The following is a 14277-nucleotide window of genomic DNA, read 5'->3' as shown; positions in this document are numbered from 1 at the left end:
AGCTATTTTTTGAAAATCAGACACATAAATCAATAAGCCACAACAGAATGTTGAAATCCCCAGGTACATGGACAACTTATTTCTGACAAATGAGCAAAAGTCATTTAATATTTTTATTATGCCACAGTGGAACTGGATAGCCACAGACAAATAAGACAAAACCTTCCATCTCACACAAACATTAACCAAGAGCAGCTCATAGACTTAAATGTAAGGCATGAAACTAAAAGCATTTAAGGAAATAACAAAGAAGAAAGTTTCAAGAGAGCTTGATGAATTTTTTAGGCATGGCACCAAAGGTATGATCCAAAAAAAGACAGATTACTATTCCCCAACATTATGACTTCTGGACAAATACTACCTCACTTTTATAAGAACCTTAAGCATCTACAAAATTTGTTATTCATAGGGAGTTCAGGAGCAACATTTCAAACACCCAATTATATACTTACTCATAACTATGATATATGTTCTACAGGTAAAGAAGGGATTAAAGAGATTAGATCAAGGGGATGTGTCTCACTGGTACAGCACTTGCCTAGCATGCTGGAAGCCTTGAGTTCTATCACTAGCATTAATAAAATCAGATACCTTGCCTTTGCTCTTATTTACATGATGGTGAGTTATAGTTTTTAATGCATCTTTGAAGTCTGTGTTTTCTATAATTCCTGGGAATAGCAGAAAAAAAAAACACAAGAGTCCTGGAACCTTTATATAATTTAGGGAGATGCTTTAAAATACTCATATAAAATTAGGCACAACTGTGAATGTTTCCTGAATACATAAGTGAATTTTTACAAATGGAATGAGAAATTAATTATAATAGACTTCACAGTTTTAAAAAACTCAATATATTATATATAGTATTATAGCTATATATTATTATTCAACATAGATATTATTTATATAACATAGTATTATTAATATAGCTATATAGTATTATTCAATATTCTCAAAAGCCTATGATGAATATAAATATCAGAGTGTCTGAGGAAATTACAAAATAGTTTATTAACTATCTAACAATTCTCTATACAAGATGAGCACCCCTATCCCAAAATCTGAAATCTGGCATAAAGTAACTTCACAAATGACTGAATACAAAGACTGTCAGGGTCATGCAGGGTACACAGGGTCAATCACCTGTCCTATCCTCATGTTGCTACAAAGAACAAAGACAGTACTATCTGATGTCTCAAGTTGAAAGCCACATAAGTATATTTTCTTTCTTCAGGTCTAAATTCCCAAGGATGGACTGTGTTTCTTAATCCAACTCTTAGTATTAAAGCAAGGAAAATGAAATTCTAAACACTCCAAATGTTATGAGGAAAGCAACTTTTTGCACCACAACCCTTCTTATAGATGGATAGCATTGTGTACAAGCCATGGCAAGACATCCTGGATTCCAATCCTGTCTCATCCTTTCAAGACCCTATGACCTAAGGCATAAACTGTATTATATCCACTATGGGGATGCTGTGAGAACCATCTTAATATATAAGCATGGAAATGCAAATGACACCTGCAAGACAAGCATTACTGAGGATCATGATTGTCACCAAAAAGCCCCTGCCTTAATTTGCAAGCTGAGACACACTAGTCCAAAAATGGCATAACTGGCAGTAACCAAACCCAGGAATTCCGCCTACCATCACCAATCCCTTCTACCTCGGGTGGAAATGGCTATTCTCTCAAATCCTGTTTTTCTCCTTGGAAGTGTCTAGGAGCTTCAACTATCTTCGGCAAGGACAGAAAACAAACTGAAGACAACTGAGAAAGATATACCACCACCTTGTGGCCTTTTAGAGAGTGACTCTTCAGGCATTTGCATTTTCCAAGTGACTGGGTCATAGTCACCCTGCACAAATATGAAACTACAGCAGGTGGCCAGAGTACATCCAGCAACACAGAATGCAGAGGCAGAGTTAACACTTGGATGTGGAGGACCTTGAAGTACCCTGGCATAAGGCTTCATTTCATGTTGAGGAAAACTGGAGTTCAAAGACATGAGAGATCAGTCGTCATTGTTGGGCTGTGGGTCTCTGAACACCTGTTTCAATCAGTGACTTTTTGACTATATGGTGCTGTAGATCACAGTCAGACACCCTTTATAAAATAAAGTTCCTGAGTCAAGGTATGGGTACAGGTGCCTGTAATCCCAGTGCTTAGGAATTAGAGGCAGGAGGGTCAAGAAAAAAAAGAAAAAGAAACTGGTGAACATTCTCGAGTCCTAACAAAGCTACGGACACATGAAAGACATCACAAGGCTATGACAGATGAGGGTTACATAGAAAATACTGTCTTTTTATTTTTCCCAGAAGCAAGAAGAGGCATGTCATACAAATTCCTAAGAAAGAAAAACTTTTAATTTCTGGCTAAGCAGGTTCTACTTCTGAGCCCAGCTTCCATCACAAAGAGACAGGAAACATCACCAGGGCTACAGGTCTGTTCCTTTTTCCTGTAGTTTTAAGACTTTGAACTCTTCCACAAAGTCACTGCCCTGGTCAGAGCCAGCTCATCCTAATTTCCTGCGTGTGCTGACTATTTTAATTTTTTCTTTTTTTAGAATTTAATGATACTTTGTTTATATCCTATAAAATGTCCATACTCCAAATTTTAATTTAAAAAATACACTCCCAAACACACACATTGCTTAAGCCAAAAGAATGAAACCCTTTTACCAATACAGCCTGCATGGCACACTGAACATTCTCAAGGGTAGTGACAATGGACACACTCGGACACAAAACTGATTTGGTTATAAACTGACCTTATATTGAGCCATGACAGCATGGGTGTTGTGCCGCCACCAATGACCCACACAGTGAAGAAGACAATGAGCAGCGTGGTTGTGAACATCATCTGGCGGGCATAGGATGCCGTGTCCCGGATGGCCAGCGCAAACGCCATCGCTCCTCTCAGGCCTGTGGGGACCAAACAGGAAGGCCTTCGGGTCATGTGGAGACATGGCAACAACTCCTCAAAATTCATTGTCATATGTGGGGGTAAAATTTCTAGCCACATGCTTTGGAAGGCAGGATGTCTAACCCAGGGAGAATCACCTTAGAAGTATATGGTCTTCTTTGTAGCTGGCTTTCACAGAATTCCCAGTATGAGGGGAAAAAAAGCACCATTTTGTACAGCACATTCTAGAACACTATCTACTATTACTATTTAAATGGTTCTCTTGAAAGTGATATGAAAGAAAAAGAAACGTGCATAATAACAAGCTCTCTAAGTCTTCTATCCAAATATCACCCAGTCAACAGAAATGCTGGCTTGAGTATGAATATGTCAAATGCACACTTATGGAAAACAAGGTGGTATTTTTCTTAGCAAAGGAGAGGATACCTCACCAAATAGTGAAAAAACAGGTTGACCCCTAGCTAGGTTTTTGAGACAGGGTCTTATATAGCACAGGCTGACCTCAAATTCAATATTGACCTAAGCATGTTTGAACTCCTGATCCTTTTACCTCCCCCTTCCTAGTCTGTGATTACAGATATGTGCTACCAAGCCCAGCTGATTATATTTTAATCATATCACTGTTTGCTAAATAAATTTTATTTTCCATATATATATATATATATATATATATATATATATATATATATAAAACTATATACATGTATATATGTTTACCTGAAAACATCATCATGTGTTGAAAATTCCAGCCAATCTTATGCCTTCTGCCCAAGTTGAGGAAGAAGGAGAGTGGGTAGATATGTGCAGCTCTGCCCAGGAAGATGGCAACCTGACCACCAGGTGAGGTTAAGGAGCCAACACATTTCCAGAATGGCACTTCAAAACACTCTGATTGACCATAAAATTTTAGCAGCTGCTCAAAGAAGCCAGAATATCTTGATTCCACCTGCAACAATCTCTCAGTAACAAAATGGGAGTCATTTGGTTAACTTTTCCACTTCTTAGTTCATTAATTTCAAGCTTATAAATGCATTGTAACTTTTGAACTAAACTGACCTGGTATTGGCAGATTCCTCAGTTTCTCAAAAAAAAAATGAGCCCAGAAATAATCTAAAGTATGATAGCAGGCACATGGACTAAACAAAGCACACACTATGTCAAGCTCTATTTGAAAGAGAATGACAAGAAAGAAAAGTAAGCCTAGATCCGAACTGTAGAAAGTTTTCTGGGAAAGAGCCAACAAGCTTCATTTGCAAGCAAACATCAGGGAGTTCAAGGCTCAGGGAGCACGGGAAAATTAGGAGTGAAGAAACTGAGTATTCTTTCCACAAAGATACATTCCCTCATACAAATGAACGCAGAGAGAGCTCTCTGCCTTGTAGCTTTACTGCCCCTTGGGAGTGTAAAATGTAAGAAAGGATGAATAAGAAAAAGGAGTTCTACTGTGAAAGGCAAAGAATTCAGGGAAACCAGTCATCTTTTCCTTGCCAAGTTTAAACAGCACCCAACAGAGAGAGCTGCACAATTCCCTGGTCAGAGAAGGAAACTCAGACAGGAGCCAGCAAACAGAGCGCTTCCGTCCAGCAATGCACCAGCTGCAGCAGCCACAGCTGTTTCAGACAGCAGCCAGGGACAAACTATCTTCTCCTTCCTTCAGGGTAAAGTGTAAAGTGTTTTTCTGCCTTTTTTGCTTTTTCTTTCTCCTTTCCTTGTTTAATTTTGTTTTTTAACAAAAGGAAATGGGCAGTGCTTGTAAAGCACATTCTATCTCAGAGGTGAAGGGAAAATCCTCAAGTGATCAGAAGCCTCTTTGGATTCCCAGAGGATGTAGCCCAGCCAGCCAGCAGGCCCTGATCTGTAAACAAGGCCCTCCTCCCACTATCCCTTCCAGGATGCTGTGCAGGAAATACAAATCAGAGCACCACGCCAAGTCTTAGTGAAGAAAAACCAATCCCACAGAAATGAAGCTGTTTTTTAGTGAATGTGTGAAGCCACTCAGTAAGATCCTAACTAGGATTCTGGCACTGTCGCTATCTAGCAGCTAAGGAGGGGCAGCCCTACACTCTTGCACGTGAAACCAAATTCCCAAAAGAGAAAAACATTCCTTCTAGGAGAGTTAAGGATTCCCATGAGGCCTTGAAAAGGCTAAATAAATAAATAAAAATTTAAAACTCAATAGGAACAGATCTTAAAAATCCAGCCCCAGAAAAGTTACTTCAGTGACAATAGCACAGTAGTATCTAAGACCAAGTGAGCAAAGCCCTCAGCTGCTGAGCCGCTGCTGGGCACTCTCACCCCTCCTCTCTAGCCCAAGTGCCCAAGGTAGCCCACTTCCCAAACACTATATTCCCAAGGGTTTGAAGTCAAAGAGCTAGGTGTTTTACTTTATCTTTTCTTCTCCTTTCTCCTCTTTCTTATTCCTTCCTCCTCCCCTCCAATCATATCAGGTTGGGGTTTTGGGGGTTTTTTTGTTTTGTTTTGTTTGTTTTCTTTTGGTTTTTTTGTTTGTTTGTTTTTTGTTTGGTTGGTTGGTTTTTGGTTTTTTGGATTTGGTTTTTTCAAGACAGGGTTTCTCTATATAGCCCTGTTTGTCTTGGAGCTCTCTCTGTAGACAAGGTTGTCTTTGAACTCAGAAATCTGCCTGCCTCTGCCTCCCAGAGTGCTGGGATCAAAGGTGTGTGCCACCACTGCCCGGCTCATATCTGTTTTTTTTTTTTTATCTGTGTTTTTTTTTCCTCCAAACCTCTTCTTCCTGTTTGAGAAAAACAAAGGAGTCTCTCCCAGCATACTCTAAGGAGCAGGGCAGACTAGCTAAAAGCAGCATGGCCACTGTCTACACACACACACACACACACACACAGAAGCAGTGTGGGGTAGGGCTACCCAAGCTATAATCTGGAGCTGAGAGCAAGAGGCGTGGAACCTTCTAGTCATTGGAATCAGGGAAGCGATGGTTACAGCTGACATGACAATAGCATATCAATAATAATTCTGGGGACTGACATGATTATTGACTTTTAGAGCTAATCAGGACAGAGCTTTACAAAACAAATGATTGCCCATCAAACACTAGCTTAGAAGAGAAAATTCCAGGGGGAAAAAACAGTCCTTGATATCAAATATATTCAGCTTTAGGCAGCTCCCCACTCCCACCCCCACCCCCACTGCAAATACCCTGAACTAGAGTGGACCCAGTTACCCATTCAAATTGAGTCAGTAATCCTCTTAGTGGTTGCACACCTTTCCCGGCAGAGGTCACAGCTGTCTACAATGTGGAATAGGAAAAGGATACAAAAGCGCCAATGATGAAAATGGGGCTGAAAACGTGCTTCTGGAAGGTGAACAGAGCCAGGCCCATGTAGGAAAAGATGAAGTTCTCTGCCAGGAAGTGTAACACCTCAAAAAGCTGCATGAAGAAGGAAGAGGGAGGCTGTGAACACCGCATTCCCTCCCGCTGCACTCCTGTCCAGCTACCTGGCAGCCCAGCAGGCTCAAGGACCACTCTTACCTGCTTGCTTCGACTTCGAGACTCTACCGACAGGTTGTTATATGTGTAATGAGCTTGTGTGATCCCACAGAAAAGGACAGCTACAACACCTGTCAAAAAGAGTTTCTCAAAGTCAGTGGGAAAGAAGAGACAAGAAAAAAAATTCTACTGACATGCAAATTCATAGCATGTGAGCCTTGCATAACTCCAATTCTCATTCCCTCCCTCCCTTCCTTCCTATTTCCTTTCATCTGTCCCTCCCTCTTCCTCTTTCCCTCCCTCTCTTCCAGGCCCTGCTGCAGCCCAGCAGTAAACCTACCTGTAAACCCACAGGCTTCAGCCAGGAGAAAGGTGCTCCAAGACATCAGGAAAAAAAGTGCTGTCTCCAGCAGGGGGAAGCATTGCAGCTTTGTAAACTTGGTCACGTCAGCACCAGGTTAAGGACAGCAGCTCTGGGCAGGGGCAGCAGGGACACTTGAGATCCCTATTTATTGTTTTGACTGAGAGCCCAGTCTCTGAGGGCCAGCCATTCCCTATACCTCCTTGGGGGTGGGGTCTTATCTCTTATTTTAAATGTTACAATGTTGGGATGGAACTTAAGAGCCGAGAGCATGCTAGGCCACTCCTCCACACTGGGCCACACATACCTGACCAAGCATTTATTTATTTGTTTGCTTGCTTATTTATTTACTTACTTATTTCCTTCCTTCCTTTCTTTCTGAGACAGGTTTCTCTGTGTAGCCTTGGCTGGCCTGGAATCCACTGTGCATATCAAGTTGGCCTTAAATTCACAGAGATCCACTGGCCTCTACCTCCCAAGTGCTAGGATTAAAGGTGACACAACCACACCCAGCTCAATTGCTGGTTCCTGTATTTAATAACTTTAAATTATGTACTGAGGCAATTTTTATTATATATTATGTTTTTCAACTTAGTAACATAAGAAATTCAAAGAAATAGAATTGTACACTCTAAATGGGTGGGTTGTAGAATACATGTAGAATCATGAATTATTATGATGCTATGAATACATATCTTGCTACAGGTTTGACTTGACACGTTAGTTCTCATAGAGCTGGGAAGGACTCAGGCAGGCCTGGAAAGACAGGCTCTTCAGGCTCTGATCCCCGTGGAACATTAAGGCCCGCCCCATGTATGGGACAAAAGAGAAGAAATCTGTAACTTCTGAGACAACAATGAGGTGCTGTAGTCTACTTTTAAGAACAAAAGGGATCTTCACCCTCCTACTGCCATTCAGTACACCAGTAACAGAGCGAGCAATCTGAGATTTGGATATGAAAGCAGGAACTGAGAACTTCCTCTTTGCAAACCTAATATGTATATGTAAGAGCAAGTCACAAGTAAGTTCACTGAGCAATTAAACCCTCCATACCAGGGCTTTTAAGCAAACCTATCTTAATTTGTGCTACTGACATAGTAACTACTGGCTACTTGTGGTTTCTCAACACTTAAAATGTAGTTAGGTAGGCATAGCTGAGATTTTACAAAGAGCAAAAGACACATATGTTAAAGACTAGAACAAAAACCAAATAATTAAAATTTCACTAATAATTTTTCCACATTATCTATACTGGCTGCATGTAAAATGGATGTCTAATATATTACACTCATTAGTAATGCCAATCAAAGAGGGTATTGTAATGGAGGATTCAGCACATATGTAAAGGAACTTATAGCTCTTTCCATGTTTTTCTCTTTTTGTTTGCTTGTTTGAAATGAAATATTATACCATCTTTTTTGCAATGAACTGCACAGTAGGAAGTCTAGTAATTCCCACCAATGGCTCCAGGCTAGTTATGGTTACTTGAAGATCAGAATAAATAGGACCAGGCTAAAGTGCTGTGCAACTAGTGGCCACTGATTACAAGCCTCCTCTGGGTTTCTCAGTTTCTTCACCCCCTATGATTGGTGTCCCAACATTATAAGTAAGGGGGAGAAGCAGCAGAGGTAAGGCCAAAGTAGAGAGTTAAATTTCCCATCTTTAAATTTTTATTTGGTATATTATATGTTTCATTGATTGTAGTTTCCTTCCTTCCTCACACTCTCTTTGGACAGAATTTATTTTACTTATCCTTTAACAATTTCATAAATGTTAACAATGTACTTTGATCATATGCACCCCAATCCCCTCCCACATTTCACTACTTTTTTTAGAACTCATAGAGTCCAATTTCCCAGAGTGTTTCTCAGATTCTTACTGTGCATGACTGACGTTAGGTAGTACCACATCTCAACAGGACGATCAATCTAAGATTCTGATCTGAAAGCAGGAACTGAGAACTTTCTTTTTGCAAACCTAATATATATGTGTAGCAAGACAGGGGCCAAAAACATTTTTAAAAGGATATTAGAGCAGTAACAACACCAGTTGCAGCTCCCATGGTAAAAGAGCCACTAAATATACCTAGGAAAATGCCAACTGACTTAAAAAAGGCAGCCGCATCAAACGCGTGAGTGTTTAGTCCTGCTGGTTGATAGGCAACAATAGACCTGTAGGAGAGAGAGAGAAAGACAGAGAGAGAGAGAGAGAGAGAGAGAGAGAGAGAGAGAGAGAGAGAGAGAGAGAGAGAGATTTTTAAGACCACACTGTTTTTACACCACGGTACACTGAGCAGGCCCCACCCTCCTTCACTATTTTAGTTTCCACAGTTCTAGTTACTTGAGGCCACCCCAGTCTAAGAATATCAAGTAGGAAATTCCAGAAATAAACTATTTATAAATTCTAAATTGCATACTCTTCTCAATAGCATAATGAAACCTCAAACCATCTGGCTGAATCTACCCATGACATGAATCACTACTTTGTCTAATATATCCACACATGACTATTAGTCCCTTAGAAACAAAGCATTGAGGTTATCAGACTGCGGCACTCATGTTCAAACAACCTTTATTTTACTTGATAATATTTCCAAGGAGAAAGAGTAGTGTTGCTGAAATTTTGGATCTGCCAAAGAGAAGCCATACAATTTTACATGTAAGTGAAAAGATGAAAATACAATTAAGCATAACTTTTAACAAGTAAAACACATTCTAATTGTTCTACTTTATTATTAGTTATTGCTAACTTTCCACTTGTCTAATTTATGCACTGGAGTTTATCATAGGTTTGTATATATGTATGTATGCATGTATACATGGGAACATCATAAACAGGGTCCAGTATCATCCATGAGTTCAAGCATTCACTAGCAGTCTTAAACTATATCCTTGGAGGATAAAGAGGCTTATAGTAACTGAAAATATTAATAAACATATAGTCTGCCAAGCACTGACCAGAGAAAATACATTTAATTTAAGCTGCAGCCACCATGCTGTGCTGGGGTCAGCATCCTGAACGCTGCTGAGGGACAGAGTCAGAAACATTAGCCGCCCGCCTCCTCCTCCAATCCCTCAGAAATAGTTACTTACGAGGAGAGTACAATGGCAACTGCATCATTCAGGACACTCTCGCCAAACAGAAGAGCATAAAGATCCACATCTGCATGCAGTTCATTAAAGATTGCCAGCACAGTCACTGAAATGCATGCCCAAAGCACAGAAATTAGTTTCAGTTTCTGCTCTTAAACCATTGGTTCCAGATTTTCAGAGGCTATTTTGTGTATTAAGTGGGACAAGGTGACTTGGTAGCCAGAGAATGGGTCAAAGACAGATGATTTGTCTGATGAGAGGGAAATTGGTAAACCTAGATGAGGTGTGATGTAGTCATTGAGTCTGATGATCCCTGCACCTGAGTACACGGCTGCCGGCCCTACTCCCTCCATACATCGAAAATACCTTATATAGAACTAGAGGAAGCACTTACATAATTTGTCTCTTTTTGTGGGTTGGCAAATGTTTAAAGACAGAAATCCTACTTTCTTGAACCCTACATTCCCAAAACCCAGCACTAAGTCAGGGAACAGAGAAACTGTGATCAAGGCTTTATCCATGCAAATTAGCTATAATTATACTTGTTACAAGAACTAAGAAAGGTTCTCCTATATAGCCCAGGCTAGCCTGGGACTCACAATCCTCCTGCCTCACTGCTTTGATTGTTGAGATTTCCAGATATGAAAATTCCATATTTACACTTCCAGTGCCCAGTCCATAATTACACTTCTCTCAGTTTTTATATTTCTGAAGCTTTTAAGAATCAACTATTCTCTAGATCTCCAACTTTTAACCTCTAAACTCCTTTATATTCTAAAACCTATGATCTCGATGGTAATATTTATTTTATTGACAAAGCAGAAAAATAAGTATGTGCATTTAAAATAAAAATGACCTTATATGTATTAACATGAAATATTTTAATAAAAATAATACTTTATAAAATAAAAACCTGAAAAGAAGGCATTGTTCTACATTTTTATTAATTCCTTCAAACTCTTAGATTAACAAAAGGCAGATGCTTCTCACAGTTGTATCTATATCTAAGGGACAGATGATATCATATTCTTGGGCAGCCTCTAGAAAACCCCACTGTACACATGGGAAAGAAGAAAGATAAGGGGACAAATAATGTATTGATGTTATTATGAAATTACTTTTGACCTGATGGGCCGGTGAAAGGGTTTTTGGCACTCCCAGAGCATTTACACTGTGACTTACTGCTAGAGAATGATTTTTCAACTTTAGTTTTACTGGTGCCTGGGATAAGATAAAGGCTTTCCTGCAGGAGCTGATCTGTGTACCTCAAGATGGTTACCTATATCTCTGGCCTCCATCAGCAGGAAAGGATACAGAAGGCAGACACAAATACCCAGCTTACCTCCACAAGGAAATGAAGGTACTACTGAAACTCAAAGGAGTATAGTAGAAACATGAAGGTCCTAGATACCCAGCTGGAACAGAAGTCGTGGTACCAGGACATTGGTAAGATTTAAGATAAACATCTAGTTTGTTTAAGCCAGTATCAGCCAGGTTTTTCTACTATATGTAGCCAAAGGCAGCACTACTCATGAAATTAGAACACCAAACCAAATGTTTAGGTTAGTAAACGTAAGCAAGTCAATTTTCTTACCAACAACCAATTCAAGAATTTGCCAGCCCCCTTCATTCATAATAACCACTGTGAGAATTTTATAGTGAACTTTTTTTTCCTTTCTATATAGTTAAGTCACCCAAATACGTATCCTCTGACACTATCATTTTATCCTGCATATTTTAAAGAAAATGGACTTAAAAAAAAAAAAAAAAACAATCGCCACCACCCTGCCAGAGTTCCCCTCCATCCCCTTCTATGAGCGCTTTCCAAGGGGCCTCATGATTTAGTTCTCTGGTGTAGCACCTTTCCAGGCCTGGGACATACAGTTCTTTTATAATGCTTATCAATCTTTTGTTTTTAATTTGCTTGTTTGCTTGCTTTTGTCTCCTGAGACAGTGTTTTGATTTTTTCTAATTGTTTTGTTTTGTTGTATAACAACAATGGCTGTCCTGGAACTCACTCGGTAGACAGGGCTGGCCTCAAACTCACAGAGATCTGCCTGCCTCTTCCTCCTGAGTGCTGGGATTAAAGGTGTGTGTCACTACTATCTGGCCTGTGTAAACCTGGCTAACCTTGAATTCACAGAAATCCACCTCCCCAAGGAGCTAAAGGGGTTTGCAGCCCCATAGGAGGGACAATAATAGGAACCAACCAGATCCCCCAGCGCTCCCAGGGACTAAACCACCAACCAAAGAGTACACATGGAGGGACCCATGGCTCCAGCCGCATATGTAGCAGAGGATGGCCTTGTTGGACATCAAAGGGAGGAGAGACCCTTGGTCCTGAGAAGGCTCGATGCACCAGTGTAGGGGAATGCCAAGACAAGGAGGTGGGATGGGGGATGGTAAACAGGGGATGGGGGATGGGGTGGGGATTTTCGGAGGGGTAACGAGTAAAGGGGATAACATCTGGAATGTAAATAAAGTAAACATCTAATGAAAGAAAAAGAAAAAAGTTGAAAACAGAAAAAAAAATAGGCTCGTGTATTTAAATACTTCTTAGCCAGCTAGTGGTGCTGTTGGGGGAGATTATGGCGCCCTTAGGAGGTGGAATCTTGCTGGAGGAAGTATGTCACTGAGGGCAGCCAGCTTTGAGTATTTGCAGGCTTGTCTCATTTCCATTGTCCACCCCTCCCTCTTCCCCCTCTGCCCACTTCCTGCGTATAAATAAAAATGTGAAAGAAAATGTGATTATCCAGCTTCCTGCTGCTGCTGCTGCCATGCTGTGCATTCCCTACGCTCAATGAACACTAACAGTCTGTAATCACACACCAAAATAAACGCTGTCTACCTTAGATTACCTTTGGCCATGGAATTTTATCACAGCAACTATAAAAACTAATAAATCTGTTTGTACCTGGAACTGTTAAATATATCAACTTCCTCAATACTTTCTAAGATCCGCTGACTCTAGCATTGTCTATCCCATCGCAAGTTGAATTTTATCTGTCCCTCTTCTTTTATTACCCTGTCAAACAAAGTCAACAGTCCGACCAGTTCATCTTTGGGGGATGAGTCAATCCTTCCACTGATATTTTCTGGACATTTCTTCTTTTAAAAAATATTATTAGCTGGATGTAGTGCTGCATGCCTTTAATCCTAGCACTTGAGAGGCAGAGGAGGGTGGACCTCTGTGGGTTAAAGGTCAACATGGTCTATATAACATTTGAACATTTAAAGTCCCTCTCAGCTTTAAGTGTTACTGTAGTGACAATTCTGGAATATTGGTTTCTTTTTAAAAATACAGAAATATCACAAGTTTTCATTTTAATCCCAGGTATAAGAATATGGGGCTGCTTCAGACTGACCACAGCAGCTGACTGTGCTTTGCTCGTGCTCTAGCAGAGGCATGCATAGTTTGGCCAGCTGCAGGTAATGTCTGTGATTGTGTAGCATTAGGAATTCTGAAACTTTTCAGAGAGTATATAAATGCTAGACCCCTCGATAGGCAAGGTTGGTGGTTGTTCACGGGGCTTGGTTGCAGTTTGTTAGTTGTGCTCAGAGAAGAAACAAGAAGAAATTCGATTCTGAGATAAATTTCTCTCTCTTCTCTATCCTTCTTTCTCTATCTAATGATAGCGGTGAAACTGGGGGGATAGGAGATGGGATAAAAGAACCCACAAAGTAGCAAAGACCATCTATAAGCAAAGAAGAAACAAGAAGAAATTAGATTCAGATCTCTCTCTCTCTCTCTCTCTCTCTCTCTCTCTCTCTCTCTCTCTCTCTCTCTCTCTCTCCTCTCTGTTTCTCTCCTTCCCTCCTTCCCTCTCTCTCCCTCTCCTTCTCCCCTCCCTCCCCCTCTCCCCTCTCTCTTCTTCCTCCTCCTCCTCTTCCTCCTCCTCCTCTATCCCTCTTTCCCTCTTAACTAGAGGGAAACGGTGGGAGGGGTAGATAAAGGGTGGCAAACAGAAGAATCCACAAAGCAACAAAGTTCAGCTCCATGTTGTCACCTTATGAGCTAACAACATTTATTCCCAGTGTGGACCCTTACTTTAGTGTGCAAATACTGGTGGGAAATTTCTGCATTTCATAGCAGTCAAAATGATCAGCACCCCTCTTTTCCTCTGCAGAGGTGCTTTCTTGTATCCAAGCTTCACTGTTCCTGCTGGAATATTATTATTTACTTTATGGGTTTTCCCCTTTTACTTTTTCCTTCTTTTTTTTGTAAATCTATTTTTATTAGATATTTTCTTTATTTACATTTCAAATATTATCCCTTTTCCTCATTTCCCCTCCAACCCCCCCATGCTATCCCTCCTCCCCCTGCTCGCCAAACCCGACTCCTGCTTCCCTGTCCTGGCATTCCCCTATACTGGGGCATCAAGCCTTCACAGGACCAATGGCCTCTCCTCTCATTGATGTCTGACAAAGCCATC

At 40.5% G+C, this 14277-nt stretch overlaps 1 protein-coding gene across 1 annotated transcript in view; it reads right to left on the bottom strand.

The window, feature by feature from the left end:
• The window catches only part of Slc9a7 (solute carrier family 9 member A7), a 160048-nt gene that overhangs the window by 55795 nt on the left and 89976 nt on the right, over positions 1–14277 (bottom strand). Inside the window, 7 exon segments of the mRNA XM_052171878.1 lie at positions 2771–2924; positions 3643–3754; positions 6218–6331; positions 6434–6522; positions 6732–6864; positions 8794–8923; positions 9845–9950. Coding sequence (XP_052027838.1) covers positions 2771–2924; positions 3643–3754; positions 6218–6331; positions 6434–6522; positions 6732–6864; positions 8794–8923; positions 9845–9950 — 838 coding nt within the window.

The sequence above is a fragment of the Apodemus sylvaticus genome, chromosome X (assembly GCF_947179515.1).
Source record: "Apodemus sylvaticus chromosome X, mApoSyl1.1, whole genome shotgun sequence".
Classification (NCBI taxonomy): Eukaryota; Metazoa; Chordata; class Mammalia; order Rodentia; family Muridae; genus Apodemus; species Apodemus sylvaticus.
Note: the sequence above shows the minus strand (reverse complement) of the source record. Positions and strands in the feature narration are given on the sequence as shown.